This window comes from Tachypleus tridentatus, chromosome 7, assembly GCF_004210375.1.
Source record: "Tachypleus tridentatus isolate NWPU-2018 chromosome 7, ASM421037v1, whole genome shotgun sequence".
Lineage (NCBI taxonomy): Eukaryota > Metazoa > Arthropoda > Merostomata > Xiphosura > Limulidae > Tachypleus > Tachypleus tridentatus.
The window spans coordinates 173,118,301-173,144,024 of NC_134831.1; the positions used below are offsets into that span (position 1 = coordinate 173,118,301).

A 25,724-nucleotide genomic window follows, 5' to 3' on the forward strand; every position below is an offset into this window, starting at 1 on the left:
TCTGTATAGGCTCATGTGTACCAGCTCACACCTTCATACCAACTAAATTATTAATAGTTGTTGCGATCAATCCCATAATTCATTCCTACAAAGAGTAGTCGAAGAGTTGAATTTAACATGCACCTCACCTTAAGAGAGGTAGCAGGATTGATAGTAAAAAGGAATCAAACCCTCAAATCTCAAGGTAACCATCCTGATCACTGGACCATGTCAGCCGAAAACTGAACAGTCTTGAATAAATGAAAAATTATAATACATTGAACACACTAATAGCATGAAATGAACGTGACAGAAGAGCAACCTTTGAACTTTTATGAAGTGGAAGCTGGGTATTGAACTTGCAGTAAATTATTAAATATACTTTGATCATCAACCCTAGATTGTTTCAAAGCCATGGGTTAATACATATGTTACATGCAATGTAAACTAGATTTCAGATTAGTATATTTCAAATAAGACAGAAATATACAATAAAATGAAATAACTGCTTGCAATATGCAGATATGTTTTAACGTGTTTAGACAATCTTCAAGTATAAACCAGAGTTTTAGGGGTGAGACGGTGGTCTATGTGGTGATTGCCATTCAAAACAAAAACAAGAAATTGAAAGTCCTTTTAACTTTAAAATGATTTTGTGCTATTATTACGTGTGTTTTTGTCATCACAGAAGATAAAAGAAATACAATAATATTTTTAGCCAGAAATATTGTATCATATACACTTAAAAGATAAAAAAAAACCAAAAAAAACTGAAAAACTTAGAACTTTGTTAGTGGATATCTCTGTCAACAGCTTTAGAAGATGTATTTGCATGTTAAAACGTTATCCATAAATATTTCTGTCTTCTTTGTTGTGAAGCACAAAGCTACTCAATGGGCTATTGTCTATAATGTGACCATTACGGGTATCAAAACCCAGATTTTAATGTTCTAATTAACGGACCGTACCGCTAAGCCTCATAAAGGCAACTTAAAATGTGTTCGAACTACTCATTTTTGGTCAAAGCCCGAGGGTTTATGCTAAAAATCAGTATTCGATACCCACTGTGAATAAAGTACCTGTAGCCAATTATGTAGCTTTGTGATTAACGGTAACACATTTTCCTTGATTGCCAGACCACACATGAATTATTGTTAATAATGACTTTGCATTTACGTTAGACTCATCGTATTAGATGGCCCAAGAGTTATGAAAACACTGAAGTAATGAAGAATGGAGAAAATACAATAATTCAACGTTTAAACTTTTAAGAGGAATAGTACTCGTACATCATCAATTTGACTCATCAGTTAAGACTTATCGTTAAGAGGTTATCTTTGTTTAAGACGTGTTGTTGAAAGGTTCCCATTGGCTGAGGCTTATCGTTAAGAGATTTTCATTAGCTGATACTTATTTTTAAAAGGATTTCATTGGCTAAGACTTATTGTTAATAGCTTCTCATTGGTTAAAACTTATCGTGATATCCAACTAGTAGAAGAATCTGCACATTTTCGAATACCAATTTACTTCTTATTTATTACATCTTTGAAATGTAAAATTGGAAATATTGTGAACGCATATTAGGAAACGGTGCTGTAAACGTTTGAATTTTGTTTGTATCTGGAATCGCAAAAGAGAGTGCAGGAAATAAAACCTCAGGTTCTCGAAGAGTTGTAGGAAAGCAAGCGTTGGGATTAGTTGGATAGTAAGAAGTGGTATGATTTCTGGTCGACTTTGAGGTTAATGTTGAAAGAAATCTCTACTGAACAGGTACCTCTTTGAGAAATGAGGGACAGTATGTCGTCTTTTGAAATAATTTTTATTATACTTTCCTGGTGGGATTAGTACCAAGTGATGGAACCCTGTCGTCTAAAGTAGAATAAACTTTTCCAATTTCCTTTGGTGATGACGTTAAATAGTTTTATCGAACTTCTATACAATTCTTGTCTTTGCACTCTCGAAGCCACGACTCTGGGGTGATTATTTTTTCAGCAGCATTGCTGTTTATCTTGTGCAATGTTTCCTGGAAATGAGGGTGCATCGGAAGATGCTTTGGGTTTCTTTACAAAAACGTTCATTTTGTATTGGTTGAGACATTTGTTGCCACAGAAACGTAAAGCGGTTTCACCGTTTTCTAGGGTGACGTAATTCATCACGTGCCTGATATGCTTATACCAATCACACGTCTTCTTTTTCTTGAACGATGCTCTGCGACATTGAATAAAGCACACTTCGCTACTTTCCGTACTGCTTCTAAGCGTTAACACTCCTACGAAAAGTGGGGCCTAATTTAAATGAAATTGCCAAAATACAAAATTATTAGCCTAATATTAATAACCTTTCAAGTTGCTCTGGGGCCTATTAGGCCCCACTTTTCGTAGGAGTGTTAATAGCTTTGTTACACCAATCACAGGAGGCGTAGCTCGAAGACGACGTTGACCGATCTAAAACCAAAACATAAATATCTTATTTGTCTGTTTTGTTTCCAACCTAAACTTTCTAGCCATCTATTGATCACAATGGTATTTATAGCTTCAATATTGTTCTTCAGGATTAATAATTATTTCAGAAGAAGCTAAATATTTATTTGGCGTTCACTCAATTAAGCCAAAATAAATCATAATAATTAAATAGAAAATTATGCAAAATAATTTAAAAACTTATTTTTTTCATAAATTTTTTGATGTAATTAAAATCTTAAGGTGGTTTCGGTAGGAAATTAATGTCATTGGAACGTTAAAACGGTTTTGGAAGATGTTTTATCGTTTTTTTTAAAATTAAAACGGGTTTAATAGGATATTTATGGTTTTGAATTAATTTTAAAATATTTTAGTAGGAGGTTTATGGTTGGTTGAATATTAAAGCAGTTTTAGAAGAAATTTTATGAGTTTGGGTGTTTTAATGCGGTTTCAATAGGAGAGTTATGGCTATTACGATGTTAAAACGTTATTGGAAAGAGTTTTATGGTTTAGGATGATACGTAATTTAATACAAACCTTTATTTAGTTAGATAATTACTGAGAATCATGAAATAATTTAATAAATAACTGGCATAGAAATAAATTGAGAATAAGTTTTATTAACATATCTTAATGAAATATTTTAATACGATATATATACATATATGTGTGTGCACGTGTGCATGTTTTAAGGTTAATATATATAATAAATGATTCGACAGAAAGTTCCTAAAGTGGCGAAATTATAGAAGACCGCAGCATCTACAGGGTGTTCGAAAAGTCACTGTGCAGTTTTGTAATCATATGTTATTATATTTCAGATTTTGATCCCAATATGGTTTTAACATCTGAAGAACGTGTATGGCTCGTCGAACACGTATTTCGAGAAGGTGGTAGATACACAGATGTGGTGCGACAGCGATTTGCTGAAAAATTCTCAGATACACCTGTTCCATATCACAATAAATATATTAGTGCACAGTGACTTTCCGAACACCCTGTATTATAAACTGTGCAAGAAACGTGGATGTGCGTTGGGGAAACCTAATTATCCATTTTGGGGAGAATATTGTTAAACGGAATGTCTTAAAAAGAACTTACATGATACCAGGTTCAAGACTTTGGGCATGGCCAGGTGGTTAAGGCACTCGACTTGTAATATGAGGGTCGCGGGTTCGAATTCCCGTCACACCGAACGTGCTCACCCTTTCAGCCATATGGGTGTTATAATGTGAAGGCTATTTCCACTATTCGTTAGTAAAAGAGTAGCCCAAAAGTTGATGGTGGGTGATGATGGCTAGCTGCCTTTCCTCCAGTCTTACACCCCTAAATTATGGATGGTTAGCACAGATAGCCCTCGTGTAGCTTTATGCAAAACTCAAAAACAAACAAACAAACAAACAGCCGTCACGTGGCATTGCCATTTTAATTATGAAATATACATTTCTGTTTATATGTTTAAAATATTCCTTACGAGCCTAAACAACTTTCCACTATTGACTCACTATGTAATATTTATGACACTGGGCAGTAGGTTTATTTGCACGAAATAAGACCTTCATGGCGAGCGGTATCTTTATATGTTTTTAAAGCTGCTCAACGAGCTGTATATATATTATGCTAATTACAGGAATCGTGTCCTCAATGTTATTTATGTAAGTGTGTGATGGTTGCAGCAGTTGGAAGAATACAAGTAGAATGAAGGTAAATAGATGACAAACTTAACAGTGGCTGGGAGGAAATAAATAGAAACTGGAATTACAATGAACATGCAGGGAAAAAGACGGACAAAGTAACAATTTTCAAAAGCAAGTTTCAAAAGTGACAAAGTTTCAAAGAGACACAAGAAAAATAAAAGCTGCAAATAGAAGGTAAAGGCTTGTTCGTTTGTTTGCACAGTGAGCTCTCTGCGCTGTTTTCACAACGAGCGTCGAATCCAGATTTTTAGCGTTGTAAGAAAAGAAAAAAGAGCATTAGGAACATTACTTTTAATGAAGTTATAAATATTGTATAATTATGATTATTCTATTTTATGTTTACAATGTTTGTGTTGCTGTTCTTATGAAGCTTACAGTAAAGTATATCAGCTCTAATCAAGCACTTTATTACTATAAATAACGTCTCAGACGATGCTGTATTGGTCGCTTCTACAATAAGCTTGAAAAGTCCTGGTAATGGAAGAAAGGCCTCTAGAACACAGGACATTCATTTTCGCTTGGATCGTATTCGTAATAATGAAGTTAATATGATGTTTGGTAGAAAGCGAAATAACAAATTACTTCCTGTTTGCAGCTAATACACAACACGTGTTCTCGGATAAAATTCAAACTACTGTCCTTATACAGTGGTGTTGTCATCACTGGGCGAAATATGCAGTTACTTATTCATTATGAAGCTAAACTATGTTTTAGAAGTACGTTGCGGAGAAGACCCTGTTTTTGTTCTTGGGTACTGTCTTCAGGAGCTAATTATTTTAATTAATGGAGGACTCTATCTGATCACAATTTAAGTTGTGAAATTAAACTTCATCGAAGTTGTTTTAGTTTTAATAACGGATTGTCCATAATTCAGCTACGCAAGTTTCAAAAATAATATTCATTTTGTATATCATGTAAGAATTTTTTTTATAAATTTGAAGGAAAAACAACTGTTACTTAAATCAAATTATTATTTCATTTAGTACAAAGAACATTTTTTATTAATATGTTTGGTAACAAATATACAAACAAACTGAAGAAAATGGAAGAACACTGATGTCTAACTGATATGTATCCTTATTCATCCTGATATTTGTTTGTAAAATCTATGTATTTTAGTCTCAAAACTACGTGTTGCGGTCTTTCTTTTAAGTTTAGTGTCTGGAGTATCTCGTTTCAATGACCATCAGTAATTAGTCATCATGATGATGTTCTAACTTCCCTGATACAGCCCTTCGATTTCCCTGATGTCTTGATGAAAACTTTCCCCTTTGTTCTTCTCACCAAGATTTTCAGGGAAATATACAATGTGTGAACGTAAGAAACGAACTTTCAAGTTCATATTTCAACTCGTTGAATTTACCGAGCATGTTATTGATAATATTTTTATAATTTAAATCCTTATTGTTACCTAAAAATTTAATAACATCTTTAAAAGCAATCCACGCTTCTTGTTCAACTTAACTCATTGACTGTTTGTTTGCTCCATTATTAAGCACGAAGCTATACAAACAGTTATCTGTGCTTTGCCCACCACGGGTATTGAAACCCGGTTTCTAGCAATATACTTCCACAGACACATAACTGTGCCACTGGGGAACTCCTCACTGTCCTTTCTAACTGTTCATCCGAAGTCACTTTCCAAACTTGAGACCTAACAAAAACCCTTTCTTTGAAAATAATAATTCTGATGGAAGAATAAGCTGCCTTCATTTGAGTTACCTCAATCTTACTATAACGGATGTAGCTAGTATGTATATTATCCATGTATGACCTAAAGCATAAATACACTGTGCCGCCATCTATTAAATAACACCACAAACACAAATCCATGAAAGATTTTACAGTTTGAGTATTCTAAATTCGAACACTTAGAAAAATAACTGTGGTATGTGAAACAAGCATTTCTTTATAACAAAAAGGTACTCTCCTTAAAACAACAACGCAACCGCCACTAAAACTGTACTTTATAAAAAAATTGTATATAATTTACTAAATAAATGGAGTTTTTTAAAAAAACAACTGTTTTTCAACAAAGAGTACCACTTTTAATACATATAAACACCGCAATTTATTACAGCACAATCTGTATACTTTTATAATGCAGTACTTCCCAGAAAAAAAATGACCATTTTAGAAAATGTTCTTTTTTTCTAATTTTTTTATACGATGTAAGAATATTACAATTTATAACAACTAGCATAAACAGCCACCTGTAACTACAATTTGTAACTACTAGCATAAACAGCTACCTGTAACTACAATTTGTAACTACTAGCATAAACAGCTACCTGTAACTACAATTTGTAACTACTAGCATAAACAGCTACCTGTAAGGTGATATTTCTGTTATTAATACAATATTAACACAAATTTTTTTTTTCTGTATGGCTTATATGTCTTGTACTTTTATAACTTATGTTTCTGACTATTACAACATGGCCAAGCGCGTAAGGCGTGCTACTCGTAATCTGAGGGTCGCGGGTTCGCGCCCGCGTCGCGCTAAACATGCTCGCCCTCCCAGCCGTGGGGGGTGTATAATGTTACGGTCAATCCCACTATTCGCTGGTAAAAGAGTAGCCCAAGAGTTGGCGGTGTGTGGTGATGACTAGCTGCCTTCCCTCTAGTCTTACACTGCTAAATTAGGGACGGCTAGCACAGATAGCCCTCGAGTAGCTTTGTGCGAAATTCCAAAATTCAAATCAGACTATTACAAAACCTAGAATATATAATTTTCACTTGTTTTTGACCCATACAAACATAAAATGTGTAATTCAAATTTATTTTTAATTAGTTCAAACATAAAATAAGGCAGCATGGTCTAATGGTTGGTGCTTTGGATTAGTAGCTGAAAAGCTACTGATTCAAGACTAAGTCATGACGCAATGGCTTATCATCCTAAATAAATGTGTCAACAGTCTCATCCATTTGTGTCGCATTAAACTGGAGTTAGCCACTAAATGGCTTTCAAGCGAAAAGGATGAACGTACGACCCTCAAATACTTAATTTTTATAACTTATATTTTAATTATTATAAACCTAAATCGTGTAAGTCTATAACTTACACCGTAACTATTAAGTATTCAACACAGTGTTTTTGCGGAATATAGACGGTATTGGAATTGAAATTTTCAATTTGAATGTCACCCATACCTAATGTGCACGTGGGCAAAACGGCTGCATCAGACACTCCTAGATTCAGGTATGGCCATTCTTAATTATTAACTACTGATAGAAGAAGAGAAATCAGCCAGTAGCGTCCTCGTCGCAAGGGTTTTGTCTGGTTCTTTGAAGAGAATAAGGGATTGGTTGTCACTTTTATAACTCGCATACATCTTGACTAGAGAAGCATGTTACACAGTTTAGGGTAACACCGAATCTTTTGATTTACAGTCCGATTAACTAACCATAAGCCACGCTTAGCCTGTGCTCTGTTCCTAATTAAAAATTCGCCTCCCAGTAACTCAGCGGTATGTCTGCGGACTTACAATGCTAAAAACCGGGTTTCGATACCCGTGGCGGGCAGAGCACAGATAGCCTATTGTGTAGCTTTGTGTTTAATTAAAAAAACAAACAACATCATTAAAAATTCCTGTAGATGATTGTAACAGAATATAATAACCACTATTCCCTGGCGTAGGGAATCTATTAACCACTCTCTCTCTCTCTCTAGGTGCTTGGGTATATATATTTGTATACCAGGAGAGTCAGGTACACTAGACCTCTTCCTCCTTCCATTACTTAGTTGGAATGAACTGATTAATACATTTAGAGTAAATACAAAATGGCTGAAGTAATATCATAACTTTAAATCTGGTCCTTTTCAGGACAATGTCCATTTATATTGTTCTTTCATTTTTTAAATAAGTCTAGAACGTAGGTGGCCTGTTTTATTTTAGCACTATTTTATTATTATTATTTTAAATTTGATTTTATCTTAAAGATCTGATGTACAAGTTTAACGGGGAGAGGTGTTTTGGTCTCTCTTCATCATATATGCAATATCTGTCTAGTTCACATAACAACTCATTTTTTTGCCAATTTTTATCAAAATATTTTATTGTACTATGTAGAATTCTATCTGGTATTGTTTTCGTATTTGAGTAATTGTGCATGAATTTTGAGGAAGTGGTTTTTAGGTACTCTGTATGCTGATGTAATTAGTGTATTTTGTAATCTTTGGAGTTTGGTTTGTAATTGTTTTTCACTTACGTTAATCCATGCAGGAGCTGCATAGTCTATTACAGGTCTAATGTATGTCTTGTATATTTTAAGGATGTTTTCAGGTGTTGTTCCACAATTTTTACCAGCTAGACTCCTAACATAGTTTATTCTTCGCCAAATTTTAGTTTTTATGTTATTTACATGTTTTATCCAGGTAAGTTTAGAATCATTTGTTAGCTCTAAAAATTTTGCAGATGTAACAGTCTGGAGAAGCTCTCCGTTCATGTAGATCTTGGGGGTTGTACTTTTTGATGTTTCACTGATTCTGAAAATATCACTAATTGTGTCTTTGCTGTGTTTATTTTAATTCTATATTTTTGGCAGTATTCACACAATCTGTTTAGTTGTGGTTGTAAGTTAGTGGCTGCTACTCCTGGTGTTGGGGCACTTTTCCAAATTGCTACATTATCAGCAAACTGTGACGAGTATCCATGATTTGGGTCTTTAAGTGGCATATTAATTAGATACATGATCAAGATAATAGGACTAACCACCCCTCTATTAACCACCAGATCGCTCAATTCGCTATTTGTAAGTCGCGGGATATCGAAACACGTTCTGGAACACTCTCTCCCCTTTGAGGCATTGGGCGTTGTAATTTATGGCCAGTTCCACTTTCCATTGGTAGAGAGCAGCTTAACAGTTGACGGTAGTTAATGTAGACTAGCTATCCTCCCTCTAGTTTTCACTGCTAAACCAGGAATGACTAGCACAGGTAGCCGTCACTTTATGCAACAATCGAGAAACAAGCAAATTCTTGGGGCTGTATATGTCAACTTGAAAATATTTATCATTCTATTTAATCCAACACGCATTTCGATTTAGACTTTCAGGCAAGACTTTTTATAAATTTGAAATTGTTTTTATTCTTTCTATGCCTAAAGGTAGTCTTCAGATGAACAAACAGGCACCAACTTGGATCAAGAAACAAGAAATAATTCCACACATGGAATGCAATTACAGCATAGTAAGCAAACCTAGATAAAACAAGGCTTAAAGATCTGGAGATATTCTGGTCATCTTCAGAATATTGTATTTCTTTTTAGTTGCCTTACACCACCATCGCGGTTTGCTATTTGCTAAAGACTCCTTTGTAATAACGGGAGTCTAAAATTGTCAACTGTGCACGGATGAGTGTGTTCGAAAGGAAATACAAAAATTTGAATATTCAACAAGACCAGATCTCATGAGGAGGTAACTAATGCTTCCGGGTCAGGCCAGTTTTGGCTACTTGAACACCTGCTTGTATGAACACCCATATTTTGATTTTCGCGTAGAAACATTTATTATTGAACAATTTACGGTCCAGAAAAAAATAACAAAAAAATAAGAGTTTATGTTTTTGTTCCATCTTAGAACTGCAAGATAGTTTGTTTGTTTTGAATTTCGCACAAAGGTACTCGAGGGCTATCTGTGCTAACCGTCTCTAATTTAGCAGTGTAAGACTAGAGGGAAGGCAGCTAGTCATCACCGCCCACCGCCAACTCTTGGGCTACTCTTTTACCAACGAATAGTGGGATTGACCGTCCCATTATAACGCCCCCACTGCTGAAAGTGAAAGCGATAATAATGTCATTGTGCATCAGGTGTAGATACACGTAACACAGAAGAGTTAACTTAAAAAGCCTTAGAACGAAACTCACGGTCAGAGCAGGCGATAGTAATGTTATCTTCACATTGACAATACTATCGCTTGCTTTGGCTGTCAGTGTCGTTCTAAGACTTTTTAACGATTTTATGGTATAGCAGAAAAATCAAAACTTATGTTTACATATGTTTTCAATGTGACGCTTTTGCCTGCTTCCGAGAGCAAATCAAATTGAAGCGAGGCTCTAACATAGACAAGCTCGCATTTCATCATCGACTTCGCAAAACCACGAAGATGCAAATGAAAGCAGAAATTCAACTGCTTTTGAACTGATTGCAGGATATGAATTTTTAATGGAGATCCAAAACTCATCCAAGCTCTTTTCGTGAAACAATGACTGATAAAATTTGTCATTTTGTAAATCAATGATCTGTTCTTCCTCCTCAGTTGTAAGATTTGTTGTCTCATTGATTCCGAATGGATAGGTCACCCAGTTATATTCGTCGACAGTAAGTGACGGGAAGTAATGTTTTAGTGCGGACTGTAGGTCGCTTAATGTGTTCAAAATTTGAGACAATTTTCTTCTTTGACGGACATTCGTTAACAGAAGGAAAACAATCAAGGACTCCTTTCGAGATGTTATTCCTCCACAGTGTCACCTTTTTATCGAAGACCTTCAGTTTGGATGTTACAGTCATAATGTTTTCAGATGGTCCTTGGACACTTAAGTTCAGAGAATTCAATTTGTCAAACAAGTCGGAGAGAAATTGAACCTTCAGCCACCAGATCTCATCATGAAAAGAAAATTCAAAACCTGCTTCCTCAACCTCCAAGAAAGAAATTACTTCAGTTTTCAGTTGGAAAAGACGCTTTAACACCTGTCCTTTCGAAAGCCATCGAACTTCAGTGTGATACAGTAGCTTTTTGTAGTCTGAATCCATCGCCTCACAGATAAGAGAGGAAAGTCGAGATTGAAGTGGCCGAGACTTGATGAAATTCACCACTTGAATAACTTGATTCATAACAGACTGCTAATCTTTCGACAAAGATTTGAAGGCGAGCGCCTCTCTGTGAACCATGCAGTGAACAATCATCCTAATGTTTGAATTTTATTGGCGTACCAGAGTGACGAATCCCTTCTTTTTTCCTTATATTTAAGGACAGCCACCGGTGCAAACGCTGACACAGTTATTTCAATGTAATTTGAAGAGCAAAATGTTTTCATTCACCAACTCGAAAATGACTTGGCTTTTCGCTGTACTTTTAAAATCTTTGCAAAATAAGTATTCGTTTACGATTTTTCCATCTTTTATGAATCGAACAAAAGCCAGAACTTGAGCTTTTCCACTAACGTCAGTAGATTCATCAACTTGAAGAGACCACAACAGAGACAATTCATCTTCAGGCGCTTCGAAGTGTTCGCAAACTTGATCCTTCAAATCCGACAAGTTTACAAGTGTCTCTTTAGTTTGTTAGGAACAAGCGCCTCGTTCGATAAAGCTGCATTGCAGAGTAGGCAGAATGGTAATTGAGAATGTTCCGATTCCAAAGCAATAAAACCGTATTCGAAGTATTTGTTTTTGTACATTCATTTGATTCCTTGCTTTTGATTCAACACATTTTCCTTTGCAGCACCAGACTTACTTAAACGTTTTTCCATGGATAAATGATAAAGCTAATTCATACAAGATGAGCACGAAGTTCTGCAGTTGGTATAAAATTCCTATCTGCAGCGTAGTAGCTGTAGCTTACTGCAGAATGAGAACGTGTTCCAAAAACAGTTTGATTGTTTGATGTATCATTTATGATGTACGAAGCGCTTGCTGCGCCACAAAATTTAACTAACAGTCGAGTATGAAATTTAAATATCAACTTCTCAGTGCTCGAGTTCAATGAAAACCATCGAATTTTTTGGAAGGTTTCAGAGTGTCTCTATAGTAGCTTTTATTAACTGATGTGTTCGACTTGCTTGTAAAATCCCAAGAAAATTTAATGTGTTTCAAAAACACCGCGGCACTCAGGTTGAAAATCACTGGACTAGAGGGAAGACAGTCAATCAGCAGCATTAGTCGCTACAAGGATTTTTTTTTTAATTTCGCCCAAAGCTACACGAGAGCTATCTGCTCTAGCCGTCCCTAATTTAGCAGTATAAGACTAGAGGGAAGGCAGCTAGTCATCACCACCCACCGCCAACGCTTGGTCTACTCTTTTACCAACAAATAGTTGGATTGACCGTCGAATTATAACGCCACCACGGCTGAAAGGGCGAGCATGTTTGGTGCGACGAAGATTCGAACTTGTGATCCTCGGATTAAATGGAACGCCTTAACCCATCTGGCCAGGCCGGGCCTCCATTAAGAGAACTGGAAGAAAATCAAAACGTTGATATGGCCGTTTAGAAATATTTCCAATTGTAATTTGGATGAGATAAGTGGTTGATTTATGTAACGAAGTAACGAATCCTAAAAATGGTCAATTTATCATTCAAGAATATTAGATTTAATCCACTTTCTTCAAAAGGTAAATTATTTCTATTAACCCAGTGAACTTTCCTTCGAACAATTATCAATTAATTATCCAATTTTCAGGTGGTTCTAATACCTGAAATCTGCGCCACATAATACTACTAATAATTTGATTAAGAAGTAATATTTTTCCTTTTAATGATAAAAAAGGTTGAAAACGCTTCTAAGTTGTAATAGATTTATAGCATTTACCTTTCAGTTCGTCCCGGTTTCTCTAAATCCACACCAAGAAATCTTCTCTGGGTTTCCACTAGAAAAATAACTCTCTTAGCCACTGTGACATCTGTTTAGCCACAATTTTAGGCTGCCCAAAACTGTGTGGTGCATAACCTTTGATATGCATCTGTTCCATGCAGTAAAAAATAGTTGTAATTATGTGAAAATCTACAAGACATTAAGTTTTGTACTATTTTTTTATTCCCCAGTTATCTTCCCCGCCAAAAAAAACAACAAAATAAACATGATAAAGAGGAAAATAAAGAGAAACATTTCTCAAAATAACACAGAAACAAAAAAATGACTTCAAACTAGAATACGGTAGCATGACTAGTAAGTAGATAAATCCAATGACAGCTCTTCAGCCAAATCATTCTCAACAGAAGATGTGGTAGAAGTTGACACTTGAGGTTCAGAAACACAATTCTTCAACAGGGAATGGTACCCACGTCCGTTTTTGTGAGTGATCCAGTATCTGAATGCAAACTCGAAGTTAAAATGATCTAAAGGTTTGGACTTCATGGATAAGTTCAGTAACATTTCTGTCTTGGCCACAGATAGACTGCTCCTGGCATCTGTTTTGATGCTGTTGGACCTGCTAATTCTCCGCTCACAGTAACTAGATGTAACTGGAATTATTAATCCAATTGCTGCAAGCTGAGACAGATTTGGAAAAGGTTGACGGGTTTGGTGGATGTATTCCTTGTAGAAATTTTTCATGTTTCTGTTTTCGTGAGCATCCTGTTCCATTATGTTCCTTAGTAGCAGCCATTCAGTTAGTCCCTCATCCTCATTGACGAAAGATGAGTAGTGCTGGATGAGTTTTTTCAGATCATTCTCATCAGATTCTGCTCTGCTGTGAAATGGGCTAAATATTGAAAAAAAATGGTATGATGCTAATGTCTGGGAATGCTACTTGTAGTCTTGTGACCACCACTTCAACAAATGACTCAGCAGTTGATCTGTACTTTCACGTTATTTATCAATATCGTTGATGTCATGGCCTCTGTAAGAAGTGTAACTACTGGCATCAGGAGCTTGTGGGAGTTCCTTCAGTGCAGTCTGTGTGTAAGGACCAGGGATGTGTACCAGCAACTGAAATGACCCATCAATAATTGCTTTAGCCTGATCATAAGATAAATCAACTCTCTGTAGAGATCTTCACAAAAGTCCAAGAATGTCAACAGCGTCAGCCAAAACGTGTGTCATCATGACAAAGTTGTAACATGACATTTGCTGGACTAGACCATGTAGCAAGGCTCGGCCTGGAGTACCACGTTCCATTGCTATGATCTGCAGGCAGCTTATCACAGATACAATACAGTTGACTAGTGCTTGGACAGAATCATTAAAAGAGAGCCATCGTGTGAAGAACACTTGCTTGATTTTGTTGCTTTTCTCTCCATGCAATGCTTTGCTCTCTTCCAGAACCCGACACAACTTGAGAGAATATTTCAGGCTTTTTGCAAACTGGTTCAAAACTGAAATGTACTTCACAAGGTATGGCACCTGGTTTGCTGCCTTTTCAGCTACCAACTGTAATCTGTGTGCCAAACAATAACTTGTTATCATCCAGGGCATTCCTCCTTAAAATTTGTAGCAACACCTGTTTTAATTCCCACCATGACATTTGCACCATCGGTTGCAAGTCCAGCCAAGTCAACATCAAACAATCCTCGATCTGCCATGACTGAGCGCATTGTGTTGTAGATAGAATCAGCCCCAGTGTTGGTCAGCTCACACACAGCAAGGAATCGACTTGTAACCTCACCTAATGATGAAAGATACCTGATATAAATTATCAGTATATAGGTGTTTCCTGCATCAGTTGCTTCATCTGCTTTAAGAGCAAAAAATGGGAAAGGCGATGCCCCAAAGTCTGTCTGCATTTCATCCTGAACTACATGATTTAGGGCACTATATATATCATCCAGAGACTGGCTGTGGGTGTATATGAAGCTCTCTGTTCCACTTTGTGACTGAGTCTGTAGTTTCTTTAGAGAGGTCACTCCCTGTTAAAACATATATAAGAACGTGAGTTTTGAAATAAGACCACCAATTTACGTAATAAACAAAGATATTTGGAAGAGTTGGCTAGCTACTTAATTTTTGGTAGATATTTTCAAAATGTTTCACTTTTATAAAATTGTCAAATTGCCTTTTATTTTAAGAAAATACTGTAGAAAACAAAGTATATTATTAATACTAGAATGAAGTATATTCTTACATTGAATACTTGTAGTGAGAGGAGGGAATGAAACTTCACAGTTGGGATGGCGTCCTTTGCTTGTACAAGTAATGTGGCCATCTGTGTCTGAATGCCACCTTTACACCCCACATACACATTCACAGCAGCAGTTGACATGTCCTTCTTCAAAACTTGTGATGCTACTGCACTGTGATGATCTTCTGACCATGTATGCTTCACCAAGTCGTCTTTTTTAGGCTTAGTAGCAGTTTTCCCAGTAATAGCATAAATATTTTTCTTCTTGTTGTCCCTGCATAATTTGCAATAAAATGTATTTTGTTGGGAAACATGTTCCAGTCAAGGAAACTGTGAAAACCACGTTTCTTTAACAACTCTGTGAAAATCACGAGTATATTCTTTTTCACACCGACAGTCTGATCAGTGCTGCAAGCTTCAGTTTCTTCAGAGCTGTCTTTTCTTTTGGAAGTGGATTTCCCACCATCAGTTGATGTTGTTGCTTCGACCTTCTTTTGAAAAACAACTTGATATATCTAACTGTTTAGACATCTTTTTATCTGATCTAGAGTTATCATGATCTCAATTCAAACACATGCCAAACGAAACTTGGGGTTTCCCCTTTGATACAGACCATATGTTGGTTTGACGAAAGTCAGGTTTTCTCTGATTACTGTTTGTGTACCATGGGCAGAATCAAACATGTAGCATAAGAAATGAAAATAAATCATTAGCACAGCTGAATAATATATTTTTTTAAAATTTAATTTGTTAGTTGTCATATCCCTGAAATCATAAAAATACATATATAAAGAAAATGTAGATTACAGTCAGTGGTGGTTTTTAAAGACGTTTCTTGTTTCTTCAACTCGTTGTGGGGCGCCTCTGGTCATTTGTCATCATTAATGGTGTGGATGGCGATAAAAACCATGAAAGCTGTTAAGACCGAAACTTGAGCAGAATAAATAAAGGAAAACCATCCAAGACCGAAAAATTATTATCTTTCGCCACTGTGGCGAAACCAACACTAGATTTTTTAGCCACAGACTGTTTCTTTTCGCCAATGGTGATGTGGCTAATGGCTAGCGCAAGCCTAGCTTCTAAATATATTTTAAACACTTTCATTCCTTTATTCAACCATTAGTAACCTATTTTATTTTCTGTTCGTGTTTCCAAGCGTCAGACCAAGGGATTTTTGCTTCATTGAACTTTGATCCCAAATATACTTCAAATTCCTTTATTGTCTCCTGTCTAATATAAATATTTATATTGTCAGCATAAGACGATGTAATAAGTCTTTAATGATAACTGTAATTTAACAATCATCTTAAGCAACTATTTTTCATTAACTTATAAAAAAGGATATATTGTTGGATCTCCTTGTCTTATACCTCTCTTAAAAGAAATAGCTGAAGTTAAAACCAACCCATAAACTACATAAAAATATGGTAATTTTATACCTTGTGTATACCACTTCTCTAATACTCCCGTCAAAACGAAAAATATAGATAATTGAACAGAAAGCTAGACAAACAGGTTAAAGGATACTTAACTAGCTAGTAGACAGATGTATGGACGGAAGGACAAATAGATAAATGAATTAATAGGTGTAGACATGGATGGATGGATGAACAAATATATGAATGGATGGATGAATAGGTATACTGACAGAAGAAGGTTGAAGTCGGGATCTGGAGATTTCACTTCATCTGGATGTAGCTGGTAATAAGTAAAATAGCAATTATAACAAAGATTTGTTCAGAGAATAAGTGTTCACAAGTCGAAATAGGCTTATCTTAAGTGTTCATTCTGTGAAATGAACAACTTACTACTTTAGATAACTGAAGTAAATAAAAGATATTTGACGATTCTAGGATCAAATGATAAAATATTTCACACTTTAAATAAGTCACTGATCACGTGCCACGAGGTTATAAAACAGGTTGACTAAACAGGGGTGTAAAATCTAATAGTTAGTACAATGCGTATTCAGGTCTGTGGTCAGGTTTTTCTTGAAATATGAGAAGGTACTGTTGGGGGTTGGAGACTTCATCTATCTCAGACCCTCAGGTAGTTACACTTTTGGTAAACGGAGAAATGTTAAATGGTAAAGGGCTGCCTATAATACTTTCCCTAGGGAGTACTTTATAAACTATTATTAGATGGCTATAGCAAAAATGTAATTTCTGTAAACATAACAGCCGATATGCAATTCAAGACTTCGTGGTGTTGATATACTTCCTTGGCACGTGCAGCTGTCAACGTTACAAGCCCATCTCGTCAGTCAAATATCGTGGACGCAACTTCCTTTTGTATGTCCACATAGGTTATTTATCTATGGTGACAAGAAAGCTAATGGGAAACTGTGACCTCCACGCCTGAGATGTTTCATCTTTGGAAGATTGAGTTTGTAACTCTGATAAGATCTCAATTTCGCTGCGTCCTGTTGGCGTACAAGAATATATAACAGTTGTGGTCAATTTTACTGTATAACATACATTACAGAATGAATACTATTCTTTGAAATAGTCAGATTCAACGGAAAGATTTAGCCTAGACAAGAAAAAAAAACAGTATATTCTGTCCAAACTCTGGGCAGTATCAGGTACACGATCAAGGTCAATAGCCAGTACTCTTCAGCGAGTTAAGTGTTTCTAACAATAACCGTAAATACAGTAAAACAACAGCACTGATTCGTTTTCAAAACTGCAACTCACATGAGTTTTTTTTTATTTTTTTAAAGGCCCGGCACCGCCAGGTGGTTAGAGCACTCGATTCGTAACCTGCCAGTCGCGAGTTAGGGACAAGTAGAGCAGATAGCCCTCGTTTAGTTTTGCGTGAAATTCAAGAAACAAGCAAACAAACTCTTCTCTTTTTGTTTAGAACTTCTTCAAGCGGGCTCAAGTCGTCCTCGTTTTGTAAATGCGTCAAGTGTCATTCAGTCGTTTTTTTTTAACAATTTGCTTAATTTTTGGAGCCTTCATCCTCCGTCCTCCCCCATAAAAAAGCATTCCTCTGTCCCCTGAAATATGGCCAACAGGTAGCGTCACTTTGTGTTTTATTCCGAGGTATTAATAAAAGAGAGTAATAGTTAGAATATGACGTGTAGATCCAGTTATTTTGTTTTTAAGAATAGCAATGACCCAGATGGTAACAGTGAAGTTGCCATGACTTATGAGTCACCATTGTATATTAGGATACCTAACAGTTAGAAAAGGCGCTAAACCTTCGTATCATACGTTGCTCAGGAAATTGGTCCTGTAGATTTCTGCGAAGGTAGGTTAACTGAAAAGTTTGTTGTTGTTTTTTTAAGTTTCATACTATTTCATAGTTCTTTCTTTTCGGAAAATAGTGAATTAAGAAGAGGATTTGACCTCTTCTATTTTTCAATGTATTCCAGTTCATCAAAATTAGGAAAATCACTTTCAGGAAAAGCAATAGAGTGCATAAGATTTAATCCAGAAACTAAACGTGATCCCTGAACCACGGCCATAATCGATTGACATTAAAATTACACATCGTTTTCGAACACTTTTATACCATTATTGTTATTATTTTAGCGCAAAGTTACACAGTGGGCTGTCTACTCTGTGTCCACAACGGGAAACCGAACCTCGAATTTTAACGTTTTCATCCCGTAAACTTCTCGTTGACCCAGCAGGGAACAATTTAAACAAACTATTGTTGACGTTGTAATCAATTGCACAGAAAATGGACGATTTCACCCAGCTAGTTTTGACTAGTTTTTAAAAACTGATCATTGTGATAGTCAGACAAAGAGAATTACTGAATGCGATACAAAACGTGGACACCACTCCTCTAGTGGACAAAAAAAAAAAAAGTCAGAATTTCAGTGTTAGAGGAAAAATTAAAACATTTATAACAGTTATACTCATCTGGTATCTAAGATGGCTGACTAATATAGATACACCACCATGTTGGACTATCCACAAGAAGATCAAGGTTCAAGATTCACATTACTCCTGAATGTGTTTTGATTGTTTAAAACATGTGTGTCTGCAGAATTATATTGCTAGAAATCGAGTTTCGATATCTGTGATGAGCAGAGCATAGATAGCCTATAGTGCAGCTTTGTGCTTAGCTACAAGTAAAGCGGAAAGCTGTTTCTTCTCCCCCTTACCCCTTAATTTGTATAATTAGGGGGCCTCTTTGGCGATTTTCTTAGTCAAAAGCTACCCCCTCCCCGGTTCCACTATCACTTTAATCACAGGTTGTACATAAATATTGGGGTCTATTTGTAAAGTTACTAAAGGGCTATTTATAATAACCGTGATAAACTAGGGGATAGCATCTAATCAACGATACCCACCATCAACTCTTGGGCTACTCTAATGGGATTGATTTTACTTTATAACGTTCCCATGGTTGAAATATCGAGTATATTCGGTAATTAAATTTGAACTCTTGACCCACTGATTACGACTCGAACGTCTTAATCAGCAAACAATGGTCAGGCCTTTGACTTGGTTTGTTTATTTGTTTCTTCAATTTCGCGCAAAGCTACACGAGAGCTATCTGCAATAGTCGTCTTTAATTTAACAGTGTAAAACTAGAGCGAAGGCAGCTAGTCATCACCATCCACCGCCAACTTTTGAAGTACTTTTTACCAACGAGTAATGAGATTGACTGTCACGTTATAACGTCCTCACGGCTGAAAAGGCGATCATGAAAACTTTGGAGTTTTAGCTCGTACATTGTAAAAAAAAAAAAAATTCTGGTTTGGAAACGTGAAACAATTTCACGTAATTAAAAGGAAATGATAAAGACAGTTTACTTTCATTGAAATACAGAGTGTCGAAGGGAATGTTTGAAAAGTGTTAGTCCTCTCAGTTAAATATCGATACACAAAAAACATTAAGTCAGTGAATAGAATAATAATATAAAAAGGTCAAAATACACTGTAAGTTTTTTAATTTTAAAATAAACAAATTATAAGAAGCATTAACTTCGCATTTGTTAAAAGTTTCCGGAACAGAAGCAATCTTATAGAAAACAAGGACCGGAAATTGAAAATTGTATTCTAAGTAAATTGAGAGGGGGTGGAAAGTAAAATGTCTATACACAGAAACAGCCGCTAGCTGGCGATGACACTTGAGGAAACGGTGTAGGCCTAATGCTAAAAATGAGGATTGAGATATCCGAGCCTTCAGCAACAACATGTTCATCTCAATACGTTTCACCCCTGATCATGTTACTTTAGAATCTTCTAGTTCCTTCGTTCAACTGGCGCCTTCTTTAGGTAAGCCGGGCCAAATAAATCATGTTTCTTCAGTACTCTTGTGTGCGTTGTATTTAAACCTCTGCTGCTATGTGATTAAATTACAGTTTTTATTGTTTCAAGCGCGATATCTTAGTATACAACCTGAGATTCCGCGTTGAAACAATTGTGTCTTCATTTGTTTATATTCTACACTAAATAAATGAGAAATAAAACTATTCAGCCTCATTATTCTCACAAGTCATTCATTAGTTTTGTTAAAACAAATCCTAGATTAGTATCATAGCAACTCCAAAACATTTCTCTCTATGTCTAACCTATTTACAAACTCGACTTTATATTACAAATCTAATATTCTGTTTGTATCTCAAACGGCTGGTATGGGTGTTAACACTTTTACTGATAAGGAGAGAACAAAGTTTCGACCTTTCTTGGTCATCTTCAGGTTACAACCCATAGCAACCATTCTGAGATATATTTTTATTTCAAGTGGGTTTCTCGTCATCAAGAAATATATATATATATATACTTAACCATAAAGCTACAAAATGGGTTATTTATGTTCTGCTCATTTCAGGTATCAAAATCCGATTTCTAATGTTGTAAGTCTATTGGACTTGTGGGGGCCTTGCACCAGAAAGTTAATAACGAGCTTGTGTTTATTCAGTAATATACAACAGAGTTTATGGCACATACAAATAGCTCTACCATAGCAATTCCTTCCTTACTGGGTTTCTAGGGTTTCATCATCCTTTTAAGAATTAGTAAATTCATTAGACAAGATTTAAGCGGTTAATGTTCATATCAAAAGGACTAATATAAATAAGATTTAAACACTTAATATTCACACCAAAAATACTAATATGAACACGATTTAGACAATTAATGTTCACATCAAAAGGACTAATATAAACACGTAATGTCACATTAAAAACACTAATATAAACACGATTTAAACATTTAATACTACTTCAAAAGGACTAATATACACATGATTTAAACAATTAATGTTCATATCAAAAAGACTGATATAAACACGATTTAAACAATTAATGTTCACATGAAAAGAACTAATATAAACACGTTTTAAACATTTATTGTTCACATCAAAGGACTAAAATAAACACGATTTAAACAGTCAATGTTCTCTTCAAAAGGACTATTATAAACACGATTTAAACATTTAATGTTCTCTTCAAAAGGACTATTATAAACACGATTTAAACATTTAATGTTCACATCAAAAGGACTAATATAAACACGATTTAAACATTTAATGTTCACATCAAAAGGACTAATATAAACATGATTTAAACATTTAATGTTCACATCAAAAGGACTAATATAAACATGATTTAAACATTTAATGTTCACATCAAAATGACTAATATAAACATGATTTAAACATTTAATGTTCATATCAAAAGGGCTAATATAAACATTATTTAAACATTTAATGTTCACATCAAAAGGATTAATATAAACATGATTTAAACAGTTAATGTTCACATCCAAAAGAAGGACTGCGTTAAAAGCAGTACACCAAACCTATGAGGAAACAGAACATAGTTGGAATACTAAAAGAGCCTATATAAGATATAGCACAGAATATAAAAAGATAACTGAATTTACCAATACAGAGGGTATAATTCAAGAAATATAAAATGGCGGGCGGAGATTACGACTGATGGGTGGTTTATCATACCCATGGGCAAATTTTATACTTTCTATATTACAGCCTGTGCCCTGATGAATTGATTTATTTTGTTTACGCTGTGTTATGTTTCTATCAGAGCTTATTTCTAATTATAAATTAAGGTTAATATATATAAACTTCAAAGGTTATTTTGTATCGAGAGCTGAATGAATATAAAGGTTAGTTGTTAAGCACGGAGCTACACAATGAGTTATTTGTGCTCTGCATACCACGGGTACTGAAATCCAATTTTAGCGTCCTAAGCCTAAAGACCTGCCACTGTGCCACTAGAGGGCAATTAACTTATACAGCAGTAATATAGGCCTGGCATGGCCAAGCGCGTAAGGCGTGCGACTCGTAATCCGAGGGTCGCGGGTTCGCGCCCGCGTCGCGCTAAACATGCTCGCCCTCCCAGCCGTGGGGGCGTATAATGTGACGGTCAATCCCACTATTCGTGGGTAAAAGAGTAGCCCAAGAGTTGGCGGTGGGTGGTGATGACTAGCTGCCTTCCCTCTAGTCTTACACTGCTAAATTAGGGACGGCTAGCACAGATAGCCATCGAGTAGCTTTGTGCGAAATTCCAAAAACAAACAAACAAATAAACAAGCTTTGTGCGAAATTCTAAAAACAAACAAACAAAGCAGTAATATAACTTTGGTAAGGCCACATTGCTGTTCACGCGGGGATTTGTAGTTACGTATAATACTACATTTTTTTTCTTCAGACCTTTGTTTTTATATATTATCAACTGCGTTTCCGTGAATTCGCTAATAATAAGGAACAACACGACTGTAACTTCTACTCGGTAAAATAAACCTTAAACTTCAGGGGCCGACTTTCGTAATAATCATTTTACTTGAACATCATCTAACTAGCATTTGCAAGCAAAACTTTTTTTTTTGCTCCAGTGTTTGTAATATGCAGTGAAAATGAGTAAGAAAATAAAGAAATAGTAGAACATACTCAGGTTAAAGGGATACTTGAGTAAGCCTCGTTTTTCATTTTATCAAATGTTAATCAAAGTCAAAGAATTATGATACTGTTCGTTAACCCAATCGTATTATTTATACTAAAGAACATACGTAGTTATTTATTCATAATGAACAGTATATAATAATAAAACAGTTTAACTAAAAGTTTTTTTTCACATACCTTTATGTCGTCGTATTCTCCACGCTTCTCTTTAACCCTAACGCTCGTTGTATTATTGTAACTTTTTCTAAATGTAGGTGAAGGGTAAACGGGATGCATCTCTGGCAACCTGCTCTCTGTTGTTGAGTGAATAAATTCAGATCTTCTAACCTGAGTAGTCAAGCGCAGCTCTTGTGCGCATCTCTTTTTTAAGCCTAATACGTGGGTTCTACTTTAGGCATAACGTGTTTGTGTTTTTCTTATAGCAAAGCCACATCGGGCTATCTGCTCAGCCCACCGAGGGGAATCGAACCCCTGATTTTAGCGTTGTAAATTCGGAGACATACCGCTGTACTAGCGGGGTGGCTTAGGTGTAACACGTGTTCGAGTATATTTTGGAACGACAACATATCATGATATTTTTCAATGTTTTCGTATTTCGAGTGCTTTCTCTCTTTTATTCATGATTAAGTTTAAATAATTGAGGAACTATGCTTTAATTATACACACACAAACAAAACAGTCTTCAATAGCAGAAAAATTTGAACTTCGAATGGATATTATACCACAACCCCACTTCACTCACAGGGTTCTAAAAAATGATAATTTTCAGGTATTATTGCCAGAGTATCTTTAGTGTACTTATAAGAAAATAACAATTGTTCCATCCTTCCCCCGATCCTAAACAACACGAAAACTTATGGAATCTATTGTTATCAAACTTTGCATTTAAGAAGACGACACTAACACTTTTCACTGTTCTTCCAGTGGCAAAACGGTAAGACTGAAGGCTTCTAACGCAAGAAATCGAGTTTCAATACTGTGGTGAGCTCATTGTGTAGCTTTATGATGAACTTCAAACAGACAGACTTTCCACTATATAAATCCTTGTAATGCTACCCACTAAACAACCGATCTGAACGAGAAGAAAAGAAGTAATACGTTTATTCAAACTTTGAATTAACAGAAGTTATAAATCTTCAAAATGACCCACGGATCATAGTTTACCTACTTGTTCTTTAAGTTCGAACCAGTACAATACACACACACACACACACACACATAGTTATGATGCTAAATTTTGGGATTTGAGCTCTGAGATCAGCACAGCGCACAAAGTCTATTCTGTAGCATTATGCTGAAACAAACATTAAAAAAATGAACTTAAAACGAAGAATAAAAAATAAATGTAACAATATAGATCCAAGGATTTTAGAAGTAACAAACACTTTTAAATTTATTAGAAATGAAGCTGAAAACATACCTGAAATAATTCATAGAGAAAAGATAAGGATGATGAAAAGTTGTTTACACATATAAACTAAATTTCAGTTTTCTTAATTTTTTTATTTAAAAATTCCGATATAATTCTTAGTATACGACATACAGCCTAACTGAGCTAAACTGTTTTGTCTACACGATATAAAACTTAAGTTATCTAAGATACGTGACATGAAGCTTATCATTCTTCATGACGAACAACCCATTTGCAATAAAAGTGTATTTCAGAACGGTTGGTATGGGTATTAACACTTTTATTAATAAGGAGAGAACAACGTTTCGACCTTCCTGGGTCATCTTCAGGTTAACAAAGAGAGTAATTCTTAATGACGAGAAACCCACTCTGTTAACCTAAAGATGAACTTGGAAGGTCGAAATGTTGTTCCATGTTTTACTGGAAAAGTATTAATACCTATACCAGCCGTTCTGAAGCTTAACATTTATTATTTCCTATTTTATTAAAATCTAATTTCGAAAAAAAAAGAACCATACTTTTCATTCTACAATATTACTTGTAATTTTAAAGTATTAAGTTAGCAAAGCCTAAAGACTTACAGAAAATTAAGTTTCAGCCCTGTAATAAGACTGTCATCTTCAAACAACACCCTCCTCTCTGCAATTTACCATAAACCATCTAGTGTACTCGAATGAGAGTTTCCCAGAGTGATTGCACAGAAATCCATAATTGGCAGATATGGCGACTAAACCGGTATGTCGTCATATAAAGTAACATTAATACTAATTTCAGTCTTCAGCTATACGATGGGTTAATGTATATATCACAGAAAATGTTGTGTACACAAGACTTCTGTCGCTTTTCTGAACAGAAATGCTTATTAATCATGTTGCGTACTACTGTCTGAGACACGTGGCTGTTTCTTGTTCAAGACGCCAAACTGTAATCACCATAGCTAAGGTACGACTTATTGTTGGTCTCTTTCTGGATAGTCTTATTTCCTCGAATGGATATCCTCGGCCTGAAAATTCTAAATCCCTGTTTTGAACACATCTTTACATACCCTTCCCAAAGGTGACCAAGTTTTTGGTGGCATCTAGTAAACACCAAGCAATGTTATAATGCGACTGTAGGTGATTTACATATTTAAATAATTTTAATATAGTACAATTAAGCCTCTGCTTCCAGATTTTAACTGAATTTTACTTACTCTATGCTGTAGGTAATTTTATTCAAATAAAGCGAATTTTGTGTTATACTCAGGTTACTTAAGTCATTCAAACATGATCCCAATTCATCCTAACGTAAGGATTCCGATTTTTACAAACTGATTAATAAAGCTTATGTAACCTGCTCGTAACCAGACTAAGAAAACCGATTATGTGAGAAGACTTGTGAGTTATTAATACTGATTACAGGTGCTTTGCGAAACATACTCACTGAAGTACAAGAATGGACGAAACACTGTTATAGTAAATTATCACAAAAATTAAAAAAAAATATCCAACAAAAACTAATTAAATAATAATT

The 25,724-nt window shown here is 35.4% G+C and overlaps 1 protein-coding gene and 1 long non-coding RNA gene across 3 annotated transcripts; both read right to left on the reverse strand.

Moving 5' to 3' along the window:
• Nucleotides 1–1,547: 1,547 nt before the first annotated feature.
• Nucleotides 1,548–24,000, reverse strand: LOC143257262 (uncharacterized). Of its 2 annotated transcripts, none has more exons than XR_013031753.1 (2): nucleotides 22,979–24,000; nucleotides 1,548–2,423 (listed from the first exon to the last, which is right to left on the reverse strand). It is a non-coding gene; the product is annotated as an uncharacterized LOC143257262 (long non-coding RNA). The 2 variants fall into 2 exon arrangements; XR_013031754.1 differs by lacking the exon at nucleotides 1,548–2,423 and adding an exon at nucleotides 19,644–20,324.
• LOC143257260 (uncharacterized) lies at nucleotides 12,872–16,146 on the reverse strand. Its single transcript, XM_076515696.1, has 2 exons — nucleotides 14,916–16,146; nucleotides 12,872–14,700 (listed from the first exon to the last, which is right to left on the reverse strand). The coding sequence occupies exons 1-2, from the start codon at nucleotides 15,051–15,053 to the stop codon at nucleotides 14,257–14,259; spliced, it is 582 nt and encodes a 193-aa protein (XP_076371811.1). The 5' UTR covers nucleotides 15,054–16,146; the 3' UTR covers nucleotides 12,872–14,256.
• Nucleotides 24,001–25,724: the final 1,724 nt, after the last annotated feature.